Raw genomic sequence first — 26,631 nt, 5'->3', positions numbered from 1 at the left:
AGATTTTATAAAAAATAAATTCCAAGTTGCAATTGTGTAAGGTTCTCTAGTTTCTGATTTCAAGAGTTATTTGTTAGTGTTTGGGACTGACATCTGTATTGGAGAAGAGAAAGCTGGGAATGGCCTTATATGAAGAGGAATTTCTGCTGAATAAATCAAAACTAAGCTTTTACAGTCACAAGAATATTTCCCCAAAAGGCTTTTCTTTTAAACAGGACTTCACTTCACTACTCCCCCACACCAAAAGAAACATTTGAAATGTTTCCAAAAAAAGCAGGTGTATGCTAAAGGCTTCATACCATCAGCTTTTAGCATGTAAACTGTATTCTCTCAATGAGACTAATCACATGATACTGAGCATAATAGTGATACTGGGACCCACTTGGGCTGGCAAAACTGAATAGAAATCAGACCAGTCACTTGGCTGGGATGTGTTCCAGTTTTATTTTGGATGAAAATCAACTTTCTCTGAACCATTTCCCTCCATTCTCTATCTATTCCCTCCAATCTTTTTCCTTCTGGAAAAAAAGAGAGTAATAATTGAATTGCTTATTTAACTGTGTTTTTAGGCATCCAACACATATAGTTTGTCACCTACATTTTCTTCTATTTCTTTTGGACTACCTCAGTGGTGGTACTTTGAATAAAAATACTCTTCATCTCCATGCAGGACTGATCTTTGTCATCTGTTTTTACAAATGAGACTAAATTTGTAGGCTTCAGGACTTCTGATGTTACCTTAAAACTAAGATATTTTTCTCCGTGTGAAGTCAAGGATACTGTGCTGGTGGCTTAAGTTTAGGGGTGTCCATATTCTCTTAAGTCCAAAAGGTTCTGTCTCACCTGCTGCTGCCAACTTTATCCTTCCATAGAGATTTCTGCATCAGTGTGTTCTGGTATGCATGTAATTGGAAGCATTCAGCAATCTAGCAGGATGAAAGCTCCAATATAAATGTAAATTATTATTATTATTCAGCATATTAACCCAATATTAAAATATAGGGGGTTGAAATTTCAAAATACAGTATGGCAGAGAGACTTATAAAACCCATTTCCAGTCCATATCATTCATTAATGGGATTGTATATTTAGACCTAACAGATGACTTTAACAATGCTGGTGCATGTGGCAAGTATGAAGTATGGCATGTAAGTGATTTATGATATATAAAGGCTAATGAGTTTGGAAAAGAGGTGTCCATGCAACTATCTTCCCGCAACCCGCCCCAAATCCTGCAGCTTTGACATTTTCTGCTGTCTTGAAAATAATTCAAGAGTAAGAGCACATCAAAAGTGGAAAGGCTGAAAACCCAAATCTGCTACAAAGTCTGCAGTAGGAAAGAGAGGTGCAAAATTTATCTGTTTATGTGACAAAGTTGTGGGCAAGTAGGAAGAAAAGAGTAAAACACATTTCTTGTGATGGCCTGAAGATGATACTCATGGCCATAATGCTGGTAACAGAGCTTATGATATGGAAAATACTTTTCCATCCTCATGCCTTCTGATTTTTCTCTGTAGCAATTTGTCATTAGCAGATCCTAAACAGGGAGTAAACAAATTCAGCTGTCAACAAATACAGGTTCTGATAGCCAGTGTCTTCAGGAGATTTTGACCATTTTGAATTATCAGAGGAAAAGAAGCTTTGCTTTATGAGTGTCTTGGTTTGAAAGACAGGTGTCTGCTAAGGAAGGCAGAAGCCTCCCTTGGAATGGCAGATGCAACTCCCTTCCCTCCGAGTCATTATAATTTTGAAATCAAGGGCTTTTAGACAAAGATGTGGAAAATAGGAATAACAGTTCTTTACTATTATATATCTATATGTGTATAACCAGTCAAACAAACAACAGTAACTCTGGCAGTAACAGCAAACAATCACAAACCCAGTCCCAGCCTTCTCGGCTGTCGGGCCCTTTCCCCTCGGGTGCAGTTCCGCTCGCAGCCGGCAGGGGCGCTGGCGGCTCCCGGTGAGCAGGGCAGGTGCGATGGTTCCCCCGCGGCTGCAGGGGGCGCTCCGGAGCGAGCTCGGGGAGCACGCGGCACCGGTGCCCTGGGATCCCGGGGAAGGGTGGAACAAAGGCTTCACAAACCCCTGGGCAGCTGATCCTGGTGTCTGGCCAGACCCTCAGGAACAGCAGGCTGGAACGGCGGGGACGAGCACAAATCCCGAGTGGGAGAGGAGATATATCCAGATGGGGAATCCCCCCAGAGGTCTGGGCAGGCGGAGCGAGCACGGCTACAGTGTAGCAAAGGCTCAAAGCAACAGCGGGGCAGGGCGGCCACAGCCCGGCTCCCAGCGGGGCAGGGAAGGCAGGCTTTGGGATCCTGGGGCTTCTCCAGCAGAAGGAAAAGCAGCCGAAGAAAGCAGACTCCCTCTCTGTCCAAACACCGGAGACCGAACTGACCACACACCCAGGTGAAACAAAAAAGCAGCCAGCTCTTTTGTTTTTCTTAAGTACCCATCCATTTGTTCCCCTAGCAACATGTATGGGCAAAATTCCTTTAACAGGAAAAAAAAAAAAAAACAAACAGGAGAGCTCCTAAAACCCCAACAATGAGCTGATGAAAACCTGTTTGAACAAGGTTAGTCTTCGATGAAGAGTACTACTAAGTTCTTGTTTAGGCCCCAAAGACCCCTGCAGCCCTGGTAGCCCCTTCTGGCCTCTCCTCAGGCCCCCTCTGCCCTGGCAATGGGCTCAGCACTGTGGAACCTGGTCCACAGGCAGTGTAGTACCTTGCCCCCATGGTGGGAAGTATGGGATGTGCCCTTGCCGCAACCGCAGACTTTATCTCAAGAGTCTTCCACAACTCCAGGCCCTGCAGGTCACTGCAGCCAACCTCCAGAGTGGGGGATCATAGCTCTGCACCTGCAGCAACTTCTGAACCCAGACCCCTTCAGAGGTGACTGACAGGGATATGGGCACGTTTTAGTCAGATGTCCTTAACCTCTGCTGCCTATGTCTTAGCAGCTCTTGGTTCATGGTGCTAACTGTAGGGTGGGCCGTCCCTGAAATCCTGGCCTCCAGAACTCTTGTCAGCACTGTGTCGAAGCATGGACTGTATCAGGAATGGCATCTAATAAATTCTTAAATAAAGTAAGAAAATACAAATGGGAAACAGACATCATCCAGAAGCACTGCTATAAGGATGGTGGCTGTACATACTGACTTGTAACAATAATTTGCTGATTGTGTGGACCAGACAGTCCACTCACAGTCTTCTGAGTTGAGGATAAGTGACAGATACTGTGTAGCAAGAAGGTGCAAAACCTCAAGAATAACATTTCTCGTTTGGGGAGTACTTCCATGCCTTAGCACATGGTTGTATTGGAGTTCCCTTTCTAGGATTAGATGTGGATCACATTTGGGGTGGACAGCCTCACTATTGTTCACATACTTCAACCTCTGATGGACATGCAATAGCAATGGACATTTTGCACTGTTCTGTTCAGGATGTTTTGTGCATATCCAGATGTGTAGATAAGCATGAATGTTGTTTAGTACATCACAGAAAGTAGTATGCTTGACTGGGATTGATTCTCCACCCTTACCTGATAGCTGGTGTAGGAGGGATAAAACCCTAACATATGGACTGCAGTAATTGCTGACTTCTCACTGTTCATGAAGGAGGGGAGAGGTGTCTTCCTTGTGTATGGTTGGGTTCATATGGGCCTGAAACCAGTCTGATTTATAATTGGGTAAAGCAGTGCATCCCAAATTGCAGAATCAAACAGCAGAAAGACCCAAACTGGCCTGGAGCTGCCAGGAGCATGAGGCAAGGCCTAAGACCTTTCTAAGAATGAGCAAGTACTAGTAGAAATAATGTGACTGGCACAACACTCCAGTGAGTAAGTCTTGCTGAGCAGCCATCCCAATACAGTGATAAAGCTTCCCCACCACAGCTGATCTGTTCAGATGGTACTGCACACCTTTTATTTACCAGGTATAGGCAATGCTATCCAGAGGGTGTGCTGAGATCAGTGTACAAGGGAGTACCAAAAGGCATGCTGTACTGGTTTTGGCTGGGATGGCAGTAATTTTCTTCACAGCAGCTTGTATGGAGCTGTTTTGGATTTGTGACCACAACAGTGCTGTTAAAGCATTGGTGTTTTAGCTATAGCTCAGCAGTGCTTGCACAGCATCACAGCATTTTGTGCTTTTCATGCTGCCTCACCGGCAAGTAAGATGGGAGTGCACAAGTAGTTTGGAGGGGACACAGCCAGGATGACTGATCAAAGGGATATCCCACACCATATGGTGTCATGCTCAGCAATGAAAGTTGGGAGGGAAGTTTGCCAGGGTTGCTGTTGCTTTGGGAACTGGCTGGTCATCAGTCAGCTGGTGGTAAGCAGCTGAATTTCTTCGCATCACCTATTTTTCTTGGGTTTGCTTCATTTTAATTTATTACACTGTCTTTATCTCAGCCTACAAGTTCTCTAACTTTTGTCCTTCCAATTCTCTCTGCCATCCCTGTGGGAGATGTAGCTGTGGGAGCAAGTAGCTGTGTAGAGTTTAGCTGCTTACCACAGTTAACCCACAACAGATGCCCAGTCTAGTCTGCACAGCATTACATATTTAAACATCAAGAGATCCATACAGAAGTTTCTAAAGCATGTTTCTGTATGTATTCTGCTTAAGAAGAAAACCTACTCTCTAAGAAGATAGCTAATGTTTACATACGTAACTGCAAAAACACTGTGTACTTAAAATACTGGGAGCTGAGGGTTACTGTAGCCATTTATATTAATCCATAATTAATCCATGCTGCTAGACTGTTAATTTTTCATGGTTAGGAAGAGACTTTTCTGAGCAGTGTAACTTCATCATTGTGGATATTTGAACTTTGCCTTCCTTCATACATTTTCCCTTTTCCTGTCATGGAAAGAGGAGATAATAGTTCCCATCTGGTACGAAAACAATTTGTGCAATAATTGTGTGGTTTTTGATGGAGTAAGATAAGAATAGGTAGTAAAATAGAAATACAGGTATAATCACTTATAACTTTGTTGCGTGTTCTCATTTGAATCCTTTAGGACCATCATTACTTGTATTCTTCAGAACGAGTTAAAAGATTTCAGAATTTTAATTTCAGTTCATTACAAAAAAACCCCCAAACTTTTGCTTTCAGTGTTTACCTACATACTCTGAAAACTCTGTTACTAACTCTGAAATGCTCCTATATTAGAAGGGAAAAAGAAATTTCCCAGATTTTTGCAATTAGAGACTTCTCTGAGTAAGAGCTGAAAGAAGTCTAGTAAAGTCATCCAGCATGTTCCTGAAGCTGCCAGACTGGGAAAAGAAGGCTGAAGTTACACTGCAATTGATATGGGGCTGCAGCAGCCTGATACAGTTTTGAATAGCTTTGAGGCTGTTTTAAATGTTGTCTGAGACCAAGCTATGCTCTCATGTCAGAGAGACATGAATAACTTCCTGCTTTCTCTGCTGAACGTTGAGGAATTTTATTAAAGGAAAGAGGAAAAAGCTTTATTATAAAAAAAAAAAATACAATTACTGCTTTACAAAAAAATGGAGGGTATGCATTCAACACTGTTTGATGCACAGAATTAACACATTGATGCTATAACTGAGACTGGTGTCCTGTTGTGCCATACAGACACACAGCTGAAAAATGCTACCTGCACAAATCTGTTGCTATCTGAAGAGACAAGATGGGAGGAAAATCAGGATGTAGGAAGTATCATTATTTCCTTGCTAATAACAGGTGAAGTGAGGAGTCCTGTGTTACTCTGAAAGTTTCCATATAGCCCGAGGCTGGCACTTGGAGGTTCCAGGTCTGCCTGCTGCCCTCATCACCACACAGCTCTGACTCTGCTGGGGGACAATGAGTGAGGGCTCCATCTTCCCCTGCTGTCACTCCTCCTTGGTACCCTACACGTGCCCTGTCATTTAACAGGCACAGCAATTTTGAACTGGTACAAAACATGGTCCAGGAAGAATAAGTCTTCTGTGTCTTACTTTATATTGTATGTATTTCTAGTGCACCCATTACTTTAGCTTGGTGACCACTGTTGAGCAGTAAAAGGAATTTATGCATTTGTTGTTGAATATGGTTAACTTTTCCTGGAGTGTGAGGTTGTTAAATGAAGACTGAGCTGTTAAGAGAGGCACTATGTATTTTCATGTCTAAAATGCAACCATGGGTAGAAGAAACTAAATTTTCTCTTCCAAAAGTGCTTACAAAGGTAACACTTGACTATTAACCAGGTGTGACTGAAGCGGTGCTGACTGAATTTTGCAGAGCTTCCAACAGTACCCAATAAGCGGATTCTCTTGTATTCAGTTCAGTTCAAATAGGCATAATTTACATTTCAGTAATGTTAGCTGTTTCAAAGCTGATTAATGTTCATTAGAAAAATGTACCATGCTATGGAGATCATGACAGTCTACTGTGAGAGGCATTTCCCTGTAAGGTAGAAGGAGACAAGTTCAGTTTAGTCCAAGAGCCTTGCCAGAAGCTGGAGTGACATGGAGGAGGAACCTAATGGTCCTGGGCAGGGAGAATGTGAATGTCATTTAAGTATCTGCATAATTTTCTATGAATTTCACTCTTGTTGCTCCAAGATGGATGAACTCTTAGTCTTTTCTGTGTCCCTGAGTGCACCAAATGTGTTGAGGCAGTCGTATTCTCTCTGCCCTCATTTTATATTAACCTATTTTGCATTAAACTAATATATTAATCACAATTACTGAAGAAACAGCACGTTAATCACAAGCTAGGCAAGGGCTGCAGAGAATGGCTGCCTGTTTGGCACTGCTTGTTCTCAGTGTGCCAGCCCTCTGTTCCAGTTAAGTCTAACAGCCCAATGTCATCCATGCATCTAAGTGGTAATCAGGGGACGTTTCCAAACCCACCAGAGCCATCTTGTGGCATTTTGAGTAGAAATTTGGCTTACAGGTGGAGCTGAGGTGTTCGACTGCTGTCCTAAACACAGAATCACAGAATCGCACAATCACAGAATCAGCTGAGTTGCAAGGGACTCACAAGGATCATCAAGTCCAACTCCTGTCCCTGCACAGCACTGACCCCAAGAGTCACACCGTGTGCCTGAGATCATTGTCCAAATGCTTTTTGAGCTCTGTCAGGCTGGTGCTGTGCCCACTTCCCTGGGGAGCCCATTCCAGTGCCCAGCCACCCTCTGGGTGAAGAATCTTTTTCTAATATCCAACCTAAACCTCCCCTGACACAACTTCAGGCCATTTCCTTGGGTCCTGTCACTGGTCACCAGAGAGGAGATTGATGTCTGCCCATTCTCTTCCTCTCACAAGGAAGCTGTAACTGCACTGAGGTCTCCCCTCAGTCTTCTCCAGGCTGAACATACCAAGTGACCTCAGCCATTCCCCATGCAACTTCCCCTCAAGACCCTTCAACATCTTCATTGCCCTCCTTTGGACACTCTCTAATAATTTATATTTTTCTTACTTTGTGGTGCCCAAAACTGCACACAATATTCAAGGTGAGGCCGCCGCAGTGCAGAGCAGAGCGGGACAATCCTCCCCCTTGCCTGGCTGGTGATGCTCTGCCTGATGCCGCCCAGGACAGTCTTGGCCCTCCTGGCTGCCAGGGCACTGCTGGCTCATTCAGTTTCTGTCAACAGGACCCCCGGTTCCTTTCTGTGGTACTGCTTTCTAGAATCTCATTCTCCAGTCTGTCCATATACCCAGGGTTGCATTCTGCCACTGCAGAATCTGTCACTTCCCCTTGTTGAACTTTGCATGGTTGGTGATTGCCCAGTCCTCTAAGTTGTTGAGGTCTCTCTGCAGGGCTTCTCTGCCCTTGAGGGAGTCTACAGCTCCTCCCAGTTTTGTATTGTCCGTGAATTTGCTCAGTACCCCCTCCAGTCTCACGTCCATTTGATGATGATGTTGAAGAGCACAGGGCCAAGGATGGAGCCCTGTGGTACCCCACTAGTGACAGGTTGCTGGTCTGATGTCACCTGTGCCCTACCCATGAGCCAGTCGCTCACCCATCACATGATGTTTGCTGGACATTTTATTCAGAAGGATATGATGAGAGTATTGAAAGCTTTGCTGTAATCCCAGAAGATTACATCAGTTGCCTTCCCTTGGTCAGCTACATGGGTTATCTTGTCATGAAAGGAAATCATATTTGATAAGCAGGACTTTCCTCTCATGATGGCAGACTGGCTGTGGCTTCAGTCTTTCAGGTGTTTTTCAATACCTCCCAGAATAATCATCTCCATAATTTTACCAGGCACTGAAGTGAGACTGACAGGTCTGTAGTTTCCAGGGTCCTCATTCTTTCCCTTCTTAAAAATTGGGACAATGTTTGCCAGCTTTAAGTCAGCTGGGACCTCTCTGAATTTCCAAGACCACTCAAAAAATGATCAAGAGAGGTTTTACAAGGACATCAGCTAGCTCTTTGAGAATTCTTGGATGAATATTATCAGGTCCCATAGATTTGTTGGGATCCAGCTAGAACAACAGATCCCCCGCAATTTCAGGGTCAACTGGGAGTTACCATTCTTGCAGTCATGGTCGTACAGCTCAGGGCACTGAAACCCCCTTAGTCTGTCATCCATGTTGAAGACGGAGACAAAGAATGTGTTTAACACCTCTGCCTTGTCCATATCCCTGTTTGTGAGGTGACCATCCACATCCTGTACTGAACTAGTGTTATTTTTACACTGCTTATTGCCATCAATATATTTGAAAAAAAATCTTTCATTGTCCCCCACAGTTCTGTCACCTTGAATGGCAGCTGAGCTTTGGCTACATGAATTTTCTCCCTCCCATGGTAAGCAGCAGCTCTGTATTCCTCCCATGTCACCTGATCTTGCTTCCACTGGGCATATACCTTCTTTTTCTGCTTTACTTCCAAGAGAAGAATCCTTTTCAGCCAAGCTAGCCTTCTGTCTCATCTGCTTGACTTACGACATTTGGGAATTGCCTGCTCCTGTGCCCTTCAGAGGTGATGTTTAAAAAGTGACCAGCACTGATAGATCCCAGCATCTGCAAAAGCATTTTCCCAGCAGACTTTAGTCTTGAGTTCCCTGAGCAGCCAGAAGTTGGCTCTCCTCTTGTCCAGAACTGAAGATTTGCTGGCACTTTTCCTCCTGTCAACAGAGATTTTAAACTCAATCGCTTCATGGTCGCTGTGGCCAAGAGGCTGCCACTCTCCACTTTGCTCGTGAGATCCTCTCTGTTGACAAGCAGCAGATCAAGGAGGGCATCTTTCTGAGTTGCCTTCTTTAGGGCCTGTTCCATAAAGTTGTCATCCAGGTGTTTTAGGAATCTTCTGACCCATATGGTACCAGCTGTGTGATGCACCCTGCTAATTTCTGGCAAGTTGAAGTCCCCCAGAAGGACAAGGGCATTTAGCTTGGAAGCATCCCTGGCTGGGAAGTCTATAGCAGACTCCCACAATGACATCCACATTATTTGTTTGCCCCTTGATTCTTACCCAGAGGCTCTCAACTGTGCCATTCCCAACTTTGAGCTCCATACATTCTAACCCTTCTATCACATACAGTGCCTCCTCTCTGCCTCTTCCACCTTTCCTATCCTCCTGAAGAGCCTGGAACTGTCCAACAGGGCACTCCGGTCACAGGACTCATCCCACCAGTTTTCACTTACGCCAGTGATGTCGAATGTTTGTGACTAGGCCAAAGCCTTGATCTCCTCTTGTTTGTGCCTCATGTTGCATGCATAAACATAGAAGCATTTCAGGTGGTTACATTGTAGCATTTTATGATGTTTTATGATGGTTTTTGTAATTTAATTTTGAGACCTTGCTCCTCAGTTTTTAAATATTTTTTTTTGTGTTGGGTTTTGGGTTTTTTTTCCGTAAAAAAACAGACCAGGTCAGGGTTAAAACTAACTTAGGTTGGGGCTTTTTTTTTTTTTTGTTTTAGGAAGCTTATATGAAATGGTGGATAAGGCCCTATGAGACTACATATACACTCACTTAATTTCTGTATTTGATTTCCTGTATGAAATCAGGAAATTGTGTTGTCTTTAACAATGATTAAGGTAAGTTGAAGCTGAATTACTTTCTCAAATCAATAGGGTATTCTACAAGAAATTAGCATGATTGCTGACATAATTTTGGAAGGAATTCCTTATGTTGCCTATGGTAATCTTTCTGAGCAAACCTGGATTCATTCTCTAGTGCTGTCACTCAGTACCCAATACTCAAAACGCATGTGTCCAGGATAAAGGCTGGAAAACCTTTTTATTGCTATTTGTGAAAAGAACAGGTTTTATCTTGATTCAAGGTGACTAAAAAGCTTCTAAGTTTGGGTCTGAACAGCATTCTGCCAAGTTGTAGGCATAAAGTAGTAGAAACAAAAGGAGAATGGTACATTTCTGCATTGGCTCTGTACAAACAGTAATTTTGGCCCTGGTAAGCAATCATTTGAACTAAAGAAATCTTGTCACTAGCAAAAATACCCAAGTTCAAGTTTGAAGGCATAGGAATAGAACCAATTCCTTGTTATACTTAGACCTTCTTACTTACTTAACCTCTGCTGTTGTATTAACAGGCCGCATCTTACAAACAAATGTCTTCCTTCCTAGTTTTCACTTGTACGCTACTGGTAAGATGGTCCAGCTGTACACAAAAGTATTTATCTCCAAGAAAATTGTATTGTGTCTGCAGCGTCTTCAGATTTGCTTGGATATGCGGTAAAACCATGCATTTGTGACATAAGAGCAAGATATAATACATCAAATCAGTATGATCTACTGCATTGTAAATGCTTCATTTTCTATATTCTCTGGGTTAATAGAATGTACTCAGGTTGAAGATTTGTTTAGAATCATAGAATCATCAAATGTATGTCAGCAACATTTAGGGTGATGAGCTTAGAATGTTCTGTATTACAGGTATCTTCATTTGGTCAGTGAATTCTAGCAGTGTCCAAAAACTGAGAGGTGAGGTATTTGGTCTAGTAAGCTGTTGAATGCTTGGCTTTATTGCTAGCAGTAGATTATAAAACATTCTCTTCAACATTTTTAAAGCTACTACTACTTTTTTTTTTACTTAGAGGAACCATTTTTATGGAATATCAGTGGTTATAATGGGCAGTGCTTTTGTCAGTACCAGACTGAGAATTGAAAGCAGTGGCAATATAATTTAGAGGTTATATGATTAAAGGTTAGGTGAGAAAACATGTTTTTATATTGTCTTTGCTTTATCTATTCTGTGAATAGAGACTAGTGGGGTGATTACTTGCTACTTTACCTTTTGTATGTATATTTACACCCATTAAAAGGCTAAAAATCACAGCCATATTTCTTTCAGTGTTCGGATTGCACAGATGCAGGTGTCCAGACCACTGTCTCTCATGCACATACATAAATGCTTAAGGAGTACCTTTAATTACAACATGAAAAAGAAAAGCTGTGTTCTAGTGGTATCTCGAGTTCGATTAGAAAGCAAAAGCTTCTGCTTATAATTGTTTCTATTAAGATCTGTACATTTTTCTCACGTAGGGCACTAAGAACTACATGGGGATTAAAGCATGCCTTTTAAATAGTTCGTAACCTGCCTGTTCTGTTCCTTAAATTGACTTCCAGCACTATTAGTTTATGAGGAAATGGGGTTTAGTTTTTTGGCTTGTTTTGGTTCTCAGTGAACATTTAAAACTTGGATAAGATTTCTGTTGTAACCAAATGATATTTTATGCCATGTAAACAAAGTTGTAAAGAGTCATACATTACATGTAGCTCTGGTGGTAGCAACATAAAGCTAATATCAGTGAATGAGGGAATGGGAAATCAGTTGCCTTCTCTTTCTAGCGTGCAATCAGAGTAAGCGCATCTATGATGGGCAGTTACCTTAACTGCCTGCCTAAAGCAGCAGCGAGTTGCATGATCAGTCCAATGCACAAGATTATACCCTCCCCACTACTTAATGAAGAAATTCAGTCTGCACTGATCGCTATCGTATAAATCCAGTGTACTGCTTTTAAATTTGTTAAGAAGCAGAAAAAGTACTAAGATAACCCAGTTGGAAAGCAATGGGAAAAATAATATTCCAGTTACCACAGAACTGCCCAGGCTAGAAGGGACCTTTAAAAGATTCTTCTGGTCCGGCCTTTTGTGGGAAGGGGAGCCTCAATGAGACTGTGTAATGCCCTGCTGAATTGCATCTTGAAAACAAGTATCAAGAACTCAAATGTCGTGTAGCACAGAGTGATATTGTGATGGCTCAGAATCAGACTGTAAAAGCTTTCTCTTTCTGCTGAAAAATGCCAGATATGTTAATTTATTTCCATTATTTTATTTAATAGATTTGACTTCTCTCTAGTTGAAATAGGTAGAAAAAAATAAAATGTCATACTTAAAACAATTTATAACACAGGATATCTCCTTCTGGTTGTGGTATTTCTAGCAATATGAAATCTTGAGCATTCCTAATCCTTTGTTTCAGTCTGTGCTGTTTAGTAATCTGTGAGGGAAGAAAGCCAAATAAACAGCTGGCATGTTTTAGCAGTTACTACCAGCTTCTCTCTTGGCTGTCTCTGTCGAATATGAGGGATTGCCTGGTGAATTTAAAGGCAGGGCTGAGTGCCACACATTCTCATCTTACACTTTGACTCTGCTGTTACACTGAGCATTTCTGGCACAAAGGAACTCTACAAGCAGTGTGGCTGCACCTTGATAGGAGAGAGTGAACCCTCTCCAGGGCCAAATACGCACTGTGATGCCAGCTCCTTGTAAAGACTCTCAAAATCCTTCACAGTTCTGCTTCTAGTGTAGGGCCTCTGCCTCTGGCCATAGTCACTGAAGTAAATACATGCTAGCATAAGAAAAGTAAACATCCCTCTTTATCCCAAAAGCACAAAGGTATTGTGCACTTTTTGTGTGATGATGACATAGACGTAAAATGGATATCAGTCATGGTGATGAACAACAGGTGATGGGGATTCAGAATGAGATATTGCAGGGAAGAAGTTTGTTTCACTTCTGAGAAGGACTTTTCCAACAAGGAAAAATTCAGACTTAGTAAATATCCATGAATTAGTTTGCATTGTAGTTGCAGTCAACAGAGCATTTGCACAGTGTAGCAATATGCAAACTCTTATTGATTATTTTAGTTCTATCTTCTATAATTTCTATTTTAATGTTATCAGTTTCAGTCTGTAGAAATTGAGAATATCAATACTACTTTATTGCCTCAGTTGATTTTAAAAAACCTCGCCAGTTTTGAAATAATGAACACCACTAAATTGCACATGATTAATTTTCATAATCCTATTCCTATCTGAGAGTATTTTATCTCCTTTTATTCCTATTCTTCTGTCACTATCTCAACTTGTTGTGTTTTCATTTCACTTCACAAGTAGCTAGTACTGAGTTACACACTGATGTGAAATCACCTCTGCCTTTTGAGAAGGGAAGTGCTACTCTGAATTTTTAATCATTTGTATTTAGTAGTGAATACAAATTTACAGAAATTGCTTAATTGAATTCAGTAAAAAATTGTTTTGTTCAGCAAGTGCTTACAGGTTTGTGTAATGGTTAGCATGAGGAGGTTCCATGTCTCACTCTGGCATCTAGTTGGTGCTGTAATATCTGCACATTAAGCTATGAGGTTTAACAGAGCCTGAATGTTACCTTTGGAATTGCTCAACTCTGTTTGGCTGAGTGTATGTTTTCATTTTTTACGGCAAACTTTTTCACATTTCATATTTCTAGAAATTTGTTTTTATTTTAAAATCTTTCTTGTAATGCAGTGCAAAATGCTGTGATCCCTGATCTCAATTTTGTTCTTCCTGATCTTTATGTCATTAATGATCTTTTTTCTTTAGATAACTGCATGTTTTTTTGTAACTTGTTCAGAGGTCAACATAATGACTTAAGACTTATGTCCAGCATAAATATAAATGTAAAATTTGTGTTAAAAATTTAAAATTCATGTAAATTTTCAGCTCAGGCCTCCTGTTTTCACTGATTTAAGTCACACAGTTAAATATGGGTGTTTCTGTATTTCTTTGTCAGATTCTGAGTCTGGAGCAAATGTCCATACTCTTAGATATATATTGTCTTCAGTTTGGGCTGGGTGAATCCTGAATTCAGATGAATTGCAGTTACACTTTAGAATATTACCAAGCAATGCATGCATATAGGTGCATACAATACCTTTCTATGTAAAGATTTTAAAGACACAGGTAATAATTTTTTGATAGTTTATGTAAACCCTCTTTTAATTCTAAGTGTTAGATTCTTATCACATGTCTATATACCCAAGCTTAATCTACAAAGTTATAGCTTCATTTAGATATGCAGTGTGAAAATACTGGCTTCTGTGGCCAGGGCTCAGGGTCTGGCTTATTTCAGAACTGCCTGCTCTTTGTACCCTAATCCACAACTGTTTTAAAGTCTTTTGCCTGTAAATCTTCTTTAAGCCATCCCTCAGCCCCTAATGAACTCTGGTAAGTGTGGTAAGTCATCTGCCTTTTCTATTGATGGTAATAAATTTATTTCCCAACTTAATCAAAATGTACATGTACAGTATCTTTCTGAATGCTGGGATACAGGCCATCCAATACTATAATTGTATATTCTTTTTCACTGGCTGATTCCTTTTTACTTATTCTGGTGTCACTCTTCATTTCATTAATTTTTCATTTTCTGCCTCCAGGAAACTTCTCTCTGATTCTGGCATGTTTCCCTCTTTCTCCCTAGTGAACATACTTGAGACAAAGAAATCTTTTAGCTTTGCAGCACTCTGTGCCTCATCTGTCAGCAACTCGCCTCCATCCATCACACCAAGAGACTACAGTCTCCCTCAAAAATCTCCTGATCCTTATCTCTTTGTAAAACCTCTTGTTTGTCCTTATAGCATTGACTAGAATAGTTTTTTAAAATTCCTTTTTACTGCGGTGCTTTTTGTTTTTACTGTTTCAACAGATGTCTCAATTATAGCAATAGTAGTATTTAACTACTGTTTGTAAGCACAATCTTGTGAAGAAAAAGAAAACATACAGTTAACAGCAGCAAAATGCTTCAGGACTATATCCTCCTGTGGATTTTACACGAAACATTCATTGACTTTCCTGATGCTGCAGAAGGCTTGCCTTTCATTAAACAAAGAAACCAAAGTATATGTAATGCACTGTTCACTGTAATGGCAGGGACAAAAGCGCAATGCCTCTGAATTGCTTCAGCTACACTAAAGGTCACAGTTTAAATAGGTTCCACTGGTTTGCATCAGGTGAGGTTATTGTTCACCACAATGTATTATGCAACCAGTGAAACCAAAAATGTTGTGTTAGGTGACCAGAGAGTTGAATGAGGCTCATATTCCCAACTGTGAATGTTAGTTACTAAAGATAACAAAAGGAAGAGATGGTGTGAATGTATCCTGGCTGTGAACTGTGGCCAGTTACGTTAAATTGTCTGCCTCCACAAGAGTGTTCAATACTCTCTTGAACATGAATAATTTTAGATTTCAGATGAAGAGATAATTGCATCAATGAATTTCAGGCCTGTTTGAAAACTTCTTTAATATCAGCAAGCTCAGTTTTGCCAGTACAGTCTGAATTACCATACCAAGAAATGCTTGGGTGTGAGGGACAGGGCAGGTACTCATGTACTTTGCATAATGGATGAACAATTTAGGATTAATATGTAAATTGTTAGTATGAAACTAAAAAGCCTTTATTTTCAGTAGGTTCTCAGGAGCCACATGAATGTATTTCAGTGAGCCCTTCTTAGATAAAAGTTACAATTCTCTTCTCTGTAAATAATCCCTGAACTGAGCATCCCTAGAGGAGATAATGTTTAAGTAATATTAAATTAGTTACATCTGACTGTTTAGTAAATAGTTTAATTTTTGTTAATTTTACTGTCAGTAAAATTTTAGTGGCATTTTATTCTTGTCTATGGGCAAAGAGGTCAGTGCCTGCCATCAGCTAGGATAGACAAATACAGCTAGAAAGGCAGTCCTTACAGTAAAGAACTAGGACTGTGTAAGTACTTACTGTATAGCAGGTAAAAAGCACATGGGTGGTGAAGTGCAAGCAAACTGTCAGACATTCGAGGTCTGCTTTGCAAGCAGCAATTACACAGTACACCTGCTACCTAATCTTTGTCAAGGGTTTGCTCAGGCACCACCACAAATGAAAGACTCAAGAAGCAATCAGAGGTGTTCAATTAGAAAGCTTTGCATATGTCAACAGGAAGCAATAATGTACAAAAGACAACACAGAGGAAATGTCAGAAGGTGTTAGAAAACTGAGTAGTTGGATGGTAGAGATCAGCGTTTTTACTTCAGAACTTTTCTTTCCAGGCAAGAATAATTATATGGCACTGGCTGCAAGTTTCTTGTTGTCTTCTGAATCTACATGTTATCTTCTAAATCTTACATGTCTGAATACTCATTATCACTGTTGCATAATATTGTTTTGATTAACTGATACATCATCAGCTTAGACTTGAATTTTTGCAATTCTAATCTGAGATTTTTGCTCAAATCTCTAAACTACCAACCAAGTTATATTTTCATATAACCCAGTCTTTTGTTTAAGAATATATTGAGTTTTATTGGAATATATTTCTAATATATACTATTATATATTCTAATAAATAAAAATAGTAAGTATGGTTAACCTCCACCCTCAAACCCTCCTGACAATTTCGAAGCCTAAAATTATATTCAGAACATATCTACTATCTCCAAAATGGTCATTTGCCTGAAGACTTTCTATCTTCACATCTAGAATTACAGAGTTACAGGTTATGGCTGGAAGGGACTTCCGGAGGTATAGTCCCATCTACCTTCTCAAAGCAGGTTAGAGTTAGAACAGATTTCTCAGGCCAAGGTATCTCAAAGTTGTGTTCAGCTGGACTTTGAATGTCTCCACAGATGGAGACTGCACAACTCTATTGCCAACCTCTTCCAGTGTTTGATCACAGTAAACAAAGCCCCAACAATTCTAATGTTTAAGTGGAATTTTCTGTATTCTGCCTGTTACTTGTTCCTGTTGCCTCTTTTCCTGTTAGTGGATATCACTGAAAAGAGTGTGGCTCCCTCTTCATTGCATATCCCAATCAGGCACTACATTTCATATACATAATAATTTATACACACTGGTAAGATCCCTCTAAACCCTGTTTTCCAGGCTAAACAATCCCAGCTCTCAGCATCTCTTTGTACAAAAGATGCTTCAGTCTCTTCATCTTTGTGGGCTTTTGCAGGACTTACTTTAGTATGTCCATGTCTCTCTTGTACTCAGGAGCCCAGAATTGGATATAGCACTCCAGCTGTGGCCTCATCAGTGTTGTGTAGAGGAGAAGGATCACCTCCGATAACTTCCTGGCAGTGTTGTTGGCCTTTTTTGTCACAAGTGTGCATTGCTGACTTACGTTTAACTTGTCCACCAGGAGCCTTGAGTTCTTCTCTGAAAAGCTGCTTTCCAGACAGTCAGCTCCCTGGCTTTTCTAATGTCTGTGTGCAGGAATTTGCATTTCCCAGATGATCAGGTCCTACTTGGTTTCTTGCTAGCCTCATTTCTATGAAGTCTCTTACTTTGCCTTCCTGAAATTCCTGTTTCACATACAAAATCTCAAGTTTTGGATTTTACATTGTATACTTTTTGAAGACTTTGTCATGTGTGAATCAGATTCAGTGATGAGCTAACCAAAATTGTATGGGTATTCAGATATAGATTTGGTTTCTTACCTCAAATTATTTTGGTTTTGGATTATATAATTAAACAAAGGTAAAATGTTTTCTGATTCATAGTCCCAGCCAAAGATTTTTCAATTCTTGCCCATATCTGTCTTTGTGGAAGACTAAGGACATAATAGAGTTGTACATACCCCCTCCAGACAGAGCATTTTTCAAGAATTCCTCACTGTCTGGTTATTTGTGTTTTCCTCTTACACTTTCTGACTTTATTATTAATTTTCCACAAAATATTGGGCACCAACTCCTCTGTACCCTTCTTTATCTTTCAATGGACTTAATTTAAAAGGCCTTCAAGGTTACCAGCACAAGACCACTTAGCATGACATGTGCTACTGTGTTGTCATATGACACTTGATATTTTCATGCATGGTGTTCTTCAAAAATCCCATGGTCTAGGCAGAAACTTCATGTCTGTCCTTTACAGTGATGTGGTATTGCAGTGTCAGGACTGCAACTGCAACAACTGGTAACCTGGAGCATGTGGTGCCTGGAGGACATAGGGTTCTTCTGTGGTTGGAGAACTGTCAGTACTACAACTTTGTCAAAAATGCTAAAAAAACTTCCTATATGAAATAACTTGTTTGTATGGCCCAGTAGGGCTGGCAGTTGGGAAGCAACTAATTTGGGATTAGGAAATGGATGGAAACACAGGAGGTCAGGAAGGGCAACTTTTGGTTGGGACAGGGAAGTGTTCAGTATTCCAGGACGTCTCCAAGAGGCTGTCATTTAGCATGTAGGTGGCAAAATGCCATGCTGGAAGAGGCTTTCACTGGATAACCATACACTTTGCTGGAAGATTGAAAGGCAGAAAGTTCTCTTGCTATGTGCAGTAACAGAGAACTTCTAGTACAGGTACCATACCACCAGCTTGGCTAGGGACACCATCCAGGAGCAGTCAGGTGTCTCCCTCCAGTGTCAGATAAACTGCAGTCCTAGGCCTGCAGTAAGGCGCTGCTGGTGGTCCTGGGTTCCCATCGCCCACTTCCAGTGCAGTCTGCCTAGACACCAGACCAGGTGCTCCTCCCAACCTGAGACCACCATCACTTACTAGACACCCACTAGATCCCAGCTAGATTTTAAGCTGAGACCACCATCACTTACTAGACACCCACTAGATCCCAGCTAGATTTTAAGCTAGTTTTTTCTCCAGCTGCCCTGGATGACGCAGGGCATTTGTATTTGTTCCAAGACCCTACTCCAGCACTATTGGGAAAGACTTTAAAATGTCAGACAATGAGAAGCAGCACAACTTGGACAATGAAAAACAGCGGAACATTAGTGAGTCTTTTTGGTTTTTTTCAGATTCAGGAACTGGGGGCAAGTCTATACCAGGAAAAGAAATAAAAGGCATACAGTTTTTAGGTGTTGATTACACAAGACAAAATTGGGACAAAGATGGGATATACTCCACAAACAAGCCTTTCCCCAATCCCACATTGTTGCATTTGCCCAAGAGCCCTTGAATAAGAAATTATTATATAATTATGTTTTAAAATATTAATATTTGTTAACACTATCCCTGTTTGTATCTGGCAGTGAATAATGTTTGTTTTCTTAAAAACATTTTAAAACAAAACCAGCAGGGCTATTTTCTGGATCTAATGACATTTTAGTTTTAAATTTATCCTTCTCTCAGCCCAGAAGACAAATGCTATCACTGTATACCCTCATTCTGGGTCAAGCTCTTAGCTTCTGCTATGTAAAAGAGCATCCTTAGATGACACTGAAAGAGTGATTGGACCAAGAGTGTGTTTGCAAGATAGAGCAGAGGCATCTGGCATCAGAGCCGGGGAGCATGTGGAGGGAGGAGAAATGCTGGAGTGCGGCTGGGTGACATCTTCCAGTGAGGCACTCAAGAGTTGGCGAGTGCTTGGGGCAACTGTCTCTTGCTCCATGCTAGGTGGTGAGCACAGCAGTGGTGCCTACTCACTGCTTTCACAGGTTCGGAGCCATACTTTTAGCATGACTACTGGAGGAAGGCCAAACAGGAACAGATGGGTAAGGAAAGATGTGTGTGAATATAGATGGTGGAGATGGCATAAGCCTTCATGCAGAGGAGCCCAGGGTACAGTGAAATTGTGTTTTATAAAACTTACTTTTTTAGCAGTTGCATGGGATGAGAATCTGTCCATTTCCACTGTAAGGTGTGTCCTAACCCTTGCAGACAGATAGGAGAGACAGTACAGGACAGAAGAACAGGTTTAAGTGTTCAATGTTGTATCTTATTAATGTATGAAGGAAATTCAGCATGGGTTATATGATCTTGTCCTGCCTTTTGTGGTACAGCCTGGAAAAGTTTATTAAGCTTGAAGGACAGTTAGTGGAGAAAAGTGGGATATAATTGTTGGGAGAAGAGGAGGAGAAATTAAGAAGGAATGGTGAGAGAGGTTTTCCTTTCAGCTTTTAAGTAGGTAAATTAGGAATTGTGATACCAGGTGTGGATGTAGAGGAATGACCTCCCCAATGTACTTACAGTTTGGGTTTGCATTACTTTTGTTTCTGAGACTACGTCCATTGAAGTTGTACTCAAACTTGTCAATAAATAGGTGGGGGCCTTCCAAAGACTACAGTGAGGCAGAGAGTAAATGCATGCACACACAGAGTGTAAATTGGATGGGTTCTGGTGTTCACAGAATCATGGAATCAATTCGGTTGGAACGGACCTCTGAGACTGAGTCCAACTTGTCTCTGAACACCACCATGCCAACTAGTCCATGCCACTTAGTGCCACATTCAGTCTTACCTTAAACACTTCCAGGGACAGTGACTCCACCACCTCTCTGGGCAGCCCATTCCAATATCTAATCACCCTTTCTGTGAAGAGTTTCTTCCTAATCTCCAACCTAAACTTCCCCCACAGTGCAGCTAACGGCCGTGTCCTCTTGTTCTGTTGCTGGTTGCTTGGGAGAAGAGACCAACCCCCACCTGGCTACAACCTCCTTTCAGGTAGTTGTACCAAGTGCTAAGGTCATCCCTGAGCCTTCTTTTCTCCAGGCTAAACAATCCTAGTTCCTTCTGCTTTTGTTCCAGACCCTTCACCATCTTCATCACCCTTCTCTGGATTTGCTCAAAACTGGACACAGATCTCGAGGGATGGCCTCAGCACTGCTGAGTACGGGGTGGGGGGCAATCACTGCCCTGGTCCTGCTGGCCACACTATTGCTAATATAGGCCAGGATGCCACTGGCCTTCTTGGCCACCTGAGCACACTTTGGCTCATGTTCAACTTCTGTCGACCAGCACATCCAGGCCCTTTTGCCACTTTCCAGCCACTCTGCCCTCAGCCTGTAGCGATGTGGGGGTTGATGTGATCCAAGTGCAGGACCTGGCACTTGGTTTTGTTAAACCTCATACCTTTGGTCTCGGCCCATCAATGCAGCCTGTCCAGATCACCCAGCAGAGCTTTACTACCTTCCATCAGATCAACACTCCAACCCAATTTTGTGTCTGTGAATTTGCTAATGGTAGATTAAATCTACTCATCCCAATCATCAGTAAAGATATTAAACAGGACAGGGCCCAACACTGATCCCTCAGAGACACCACTAGTGACTGGCCACCAACTGGATGTGTCACCATTCACCACCGTTCTCTGGGCACAGCCATCCATCCATCCTGTTCTGAACCCAGCAAAGAGTGCACCTGTCCAAGCCATGGGAAGCCAGCTTCTCCAGGAGGATGCTGTGGGAGACTGGCGTTGAGCCAGTCTAGTGAGGACAGCTGGCAGGCCTTATCCTGTCACTGCTGCTGGATTTCAGCCACCCAGTGCATTGGCTCCACAGGCCATCTTCCGGAGGTTAGGATAACCTTGATCTCTGCTGGGACAGGGTCTAGAGGTAGGTGTGCCACTCTTTAGTGTCACTACTAAATTTGTTGTAGAGCCAGGAAGTTGGTCTTTCATATTCCATTAAAGGCTAACTTAAAGGACATCGTGAACACATAATTCCGACTGTGAATGACCAGCGCTGTTCAGAGACAGTGATCCTAGCTTTGATGATGGTAATCTGTGCCTACCTAGGCTTCAGTGAGGCCTCTGCCTATTCTTCCCTTCACAACATCCAATTGTCACACAGAAAAAGTCACAGGCAGCTGAAGGAGAGGAGCAGACAAGTCTCTTTATGTGGGGTTCACTAGTGATTCAGGACTTTGGATGTGCAAAATTCAAGGGGGACATGCACCAAGTGCTACAAAGGCCTTTCTAAAGGATACAAAAGAGCTTAAAGGACAGATACCAGTGCTGGTGTTACCGCATTCTTAGTCCTCAGATGCCCTAAAAAAGCCTGAAACATAGACACATGTGAAATATTCCCGTCTGGGAAGCTGTCTTCATGCTGATTTAGTCAAGGAGGTCTCCAAGATGGATATATGAGTCAGAAACAAGAACAATTCTTGTAATTGGGCTATGCCAAAGTTACTAAAAACTTTGTACCTTAACTTTTAGATCTTAGATCAAACGTGTGAAAAAGACTTGTACCATGAAAAAAAACTTCACCAAAACACTAGTACAGAAGGTAACTATCTAGTCTGCCTCCACACAAGCATTCCCAATTGTTTGAAATTAATTGAAAGGGAAGCCAAAAAGTTGTAAAGCAGTGGGTGCATTCTTCCCTTGTGCTGAGATACTCAGGCATCTCTTTTACCAGACAAGTTTTTCACATTGGTCAGGATGTTTGAGAAATACACACTGCTTTTTTTCTTAACAAGCTTTGAAAGTTTTTATGGTAAAAGACTAATATGTTTTCCACTAGGACTTGAGAATTGAGATCTGCTTTTCTGTAAAGTATATTGATAAATGCATTGTAGGTAACCTACATTTTAAAGCTGGCCTTTGATATCATAATGTTGAGGGATTTTGTAATAAAGAAAAAGAAAAAAATACTCCTGGCCTGAACCTGGGATTGATTATACGTGTGTACTTTATTTCATCATGAAAGTCCAGTTACATACTTCTGTGTGATTCAAGATAAGATGAGGGGAAGTCTGTATTGTTGCCCAAATTAAGATTTCTTTTTAAATTTAGCTTCTGAGTTATATACCAATACATATGTTTATTTCTGTAGTCAGTGAGAACAAAGGAATGTGCTTTCCCAGTGACACCAAAACAATGTAGTAAGGGCAGTAGCACCTTCTGTTCTGTTGTGTGTGTCTCTGTTGCATACTGCTGCTTAAAACATTATGGAAGGAAACTCATGCTTCCAAAGCAGTAGACAATATCAGCATTTTGCTGTCACAAGGAGAACATAATCTTAAAAATATTTTTGTCATTACGCCTTGCATTAATGGGCTACTAGAAGTACACTCCAGGTATTCTTCGTCACTAAACATTAATTAAAAAGGTCTTCCTAAAGCAACTTAATTTCACTTACTTCACACATTTTCAGCAGTGAAAGTTTGTGTAATTCATGTTTTTATAACTGACAGCTATATAATAGACCATGTTAAATAAACTCTGATCCACAGAGTAAAACTGCACTAACTTATGTCTTAGGGACACAATCATAGGGACACATTTTTCAGAACTACTTACTGACAGACATGCTGGGCTATTTGTATTTTTGTTTAGTGCTCAACTTATTATTGGCATATTCACAATATTTAATAACAATATATATTATGAGGTATCTAATATAAATGTTACAAACAGCAAAAATGCAAACTACGGTTTTATTTGTGGTAATATTAAAGGAAATGGCCTGCATGAAATGACTGCAAAGACCCCAAAGAATCTGCTTTTCTGAACCAAATAATCCACATATCCGTCAAAAAAAAAAAGCATCAGACACAAAAAGGCAGAATAAGAGCACTACAATTTAACAGTGTGATGGTCAGAGGTTTCCTCCCTGCAGAAGATGATTAGGCTTTCAGAATGTATCAAATTAAGCTCTGGAGTGATGCCAGTACTGCAAAGTCCTTAAGAGAGTTCAGAGATGTAGCCTAACAGCCTTTACCTTTGCTGTGCTGCGTCTTCTTTTTAGATCTTGCTCTGGTGTTGTTAACTGTTTAATTACCAAGTGAAAATTGAGATCTAACCAATAGAAATAATTTAAAAAGCATATATCTATCTGATATGGATTATCTGATTTTACTGAGTGGACAAGTTTATGTTCTTTCCTTTAATGTCATGGTGGTAAGCATACTAGGTATAAATACCTAGTCAGAGAAAAGCACTTATACTCACTGAATTTGTCTTTTCTGAAAGACATACTTGCAAGCTCTGTTTCAAAAATAATTTTCAAAACTTATGGTTTTAGAATTCACCACTGTTCTTGGACCTGAGAGATGCTAGTCTCCTTAAGACATGAGCGGGTTAGTTAAGGAAAGAAAGGACAAAAAAGTGAGAAAAATAGTAAACTATTTTATTCTCTCTTACTTGAATGCTTGTTGTCTACATGTTGTTTATTTATAAGAGACATTGAGTATCTATGAGTGAAGTTTTATGTCTGTTAAAGTTAGCCCACTGTGCTAAAAGGTCCTTGAAGCACATAAATTTAGGACAGGTAGATATAACACAATGACATAAAATTTTTTCCACCCTGATCCTCCAAGGTTATTATGAGCAATTGATTTTCAAATGAAAAATGGTACAGATTACCCCAGTATATACTGTATACCTCACTTAGGCCTAGAGGACTTCCTTTTGAAATACTTATTGTCAATATTAGTCTTTTGGAAACTTGTGACTCGTTTGGATTATATCTTAGTTTTATAGAGACTTGGGATGTTTCACATTTGAAATATCAGGTTAGAATGATTAATCTTAGTTATGCATGTCTCCTGTTAAACTATGCAAGTCTTGACCTGTAATAGGGTTTGAGATGACAAGGGGATTGAGAAGAGTAAGTTTCTTTGCACAGATATGTATTCATGCAGAGCTGAATCCAGATACTCAGCAGCAAAGGTCTTGTGGTCCAGTGCTGCAACAGCTTGACGTGCCTAACTTCCACTGAAATCAATAGGACTAATAGGTGCTGAATAAGGGCTATTGTCTTGTAATTGGTACAAGACTTGAAAACAGAAATATAAATCATTGCAGATCAATTACCTTTACTGTGTTTTAACCCTTATTACTGGCTTTTTCAAGTTTTGGCAAATGTACAGATGCTTAATTTACTGCCATAAGTGTTTCCCTTTAGTAGTCACATTAAAGTTGATTTGTAGGTAATTGCAGATTGGAGCCTTACACTGTATTTCATCTGTGTAAAATAGTCACAAGATTGAGTCCACCATATTTTTGTACAAATTATGATAATTGCCATTTCTGGTTCTTGTTACAACGCATGTCACAAGTAATGAATTAAATTTATGACCTTTTTTTAGTGCTGTCCAATTTTTGCTACTGAACCAGAACGGATTACCAGAGACAGAGATTCCAGACATTAAAAAGTGAATGTAGTTCCATTTTTGTCACAAAGTTTTATAAGAAGAAAACCTGGCATATGGCTAATCCCCAATTATTGAATAAAATAATTTAATATTGCCTCAAAATAATTGTGATTACTGAAAATATAATCAGCCTTGTCCATTTATTGGTAACACACATTCCAGTACTGCTCTATAATGTGTTAAGGTAAATAGATGCATTTTAAAAATATGTATTTTTAAACAGAAAACAGTTGTAGTTTTGAGTGCATCTGGTACATGTTTGAGATAAAGTTTAAAATCTGTATAAATTGCGTAACATTATAGCTGGTAGGAAATAAGGCTGATTTTAAATTTAGTTTTACTTTTAATGTCAGTCATATTTTTTAAAAATGCTGTTTAATGATAGTCATCTTTATTGTTACCAGGGATTAAATTAAAGACTTTAAAAAAAAAAAAAAAGTTAGAGTGAGCATTTAGAATTTGAAATAGAAAAAGGTAAGACTGCAATCCGCCACCCTTTTAAACATTAGAAGAAATGTTCCTTCTGACTTTGAGAACTGGATCATGAGAGAGAACAGGCATAAGCTGTGGCAAACTTATTTTTATGGAGCAGTCATGAAGAATGAGGCAGCTTCCATGCTGCAAAGGGGATTCCAACAGTAGTCTACTAAATAATAATGAGTGGTTAATCAGCTAAAAGCAGGAGAAATGGGGAGACTTAGAAAGACAAAAACATGTCCTTTAAAGGAAGCAAAGATGTACTGAGAAGAAGGAAAAAGAAATTAAAAACTTATTGGGAGAAAACATTGAAATAACACAAAAAAGAGAGGGGTGAAACGGATGGTAACATGCTGTGCAGTATAAAGAATGCTGGGAAGGGAGATGTGGAAAGTGGAAAACCAGCAATGATGATTTCCTTCCCTGCCAGTAGCAGCACCTCAGGAACCATGGAACAGATGAGTGAAATCATGAGCTCTGGCAATGGGTACACAAATCACCTCATGAAAGGTGGGAGAGGAAATCTGGGGCATGTTGACTTGTGGAGGTAGGTAGGAAACTGAAAAGAGGATTTCATACAGTAAAAATGACTGTTGCTGTTATGTTTTTAAATGTGTGAAATTGTAAGGGATTTTTTTCTCACAAACTAGCAAAACTCCTATGCTCATTTGGGATTTCTAGTTGCTCAGCTTGTTAAAAAACTAGAGAGAACGTGGACCAGAAGCATTCTGTAGGCTAAATTCCTGCATTCAACCTTACTTCTAACTCCACTATCTCTTCAAGGCATTATACATGACATCTCTGTGTAGTTACAAACCAAAAAGCTAACTGCTACTGACAGAAATGCCAAAATTTATCCTTGGTGTGTCTACCAGAGACTAATTTCCTCTATATTCTTAACTCAGGCATTCACTGTGAAAATCAGTTTTTCCTGACATCATTAGGTCTGCTGCTCTGTTAGAACTGGTTGATACCACAGGCCCCATAGGTCATATTCCCAATTTATGTCTATGACCATTAAGTCTGTGTCAAGACTTGTGGATAAGCATTAAATCTAAACCATTCAGTGCATTACTTCAAGTTTCATAACTAGAGA

At 40.4% G+C, this 26,631-nt stretch overlaps 1 protein-coding gene across 1 annotated transcript in view; it reads left to right on the top strand.

The window, feature by feature from the left end:
- Positions 1-9,924: 9,924 nt before the first annotated feature.
- Positions 9,925-26,631, top strand: part of MYT1L (myelin transcription factor 1 like) — a 179,023-nt gene continuing 162,316 nt past the window's right edge. The window contains exon 1 of the mRNA XM_069011517.1: positions 9,925-10,006. Coding sequence (XP_068867618.1) covers positions 9,998-10,006 — 9 coding nt within the window. The 5' untranslated portion in view covers positions 9,925-9,997. The remainder of the gene's footprint in view (positions 10,007-26,631) is intronic.

This window comes from Aphelocoma coerulescens, chromosome 3, assembly GCF_041296385.1.
Source record: "Aphelocoma coerulescens isolate FSJ_1873_10779 chromosome 3, UR_Acoe_1.0, whole genome shotgun sequence".
NCBI lineage: Eukaryota > Metazoa > Chordata > Aves > Passeriformes > Corvidae > Aphelocoma > Aphelocoma coerulescens.
The sequence above is the reverse complement of the archived record's forward strand: the minus strand, read 5'-3'. Positions and strand labels throughout refer to the sequence as shown.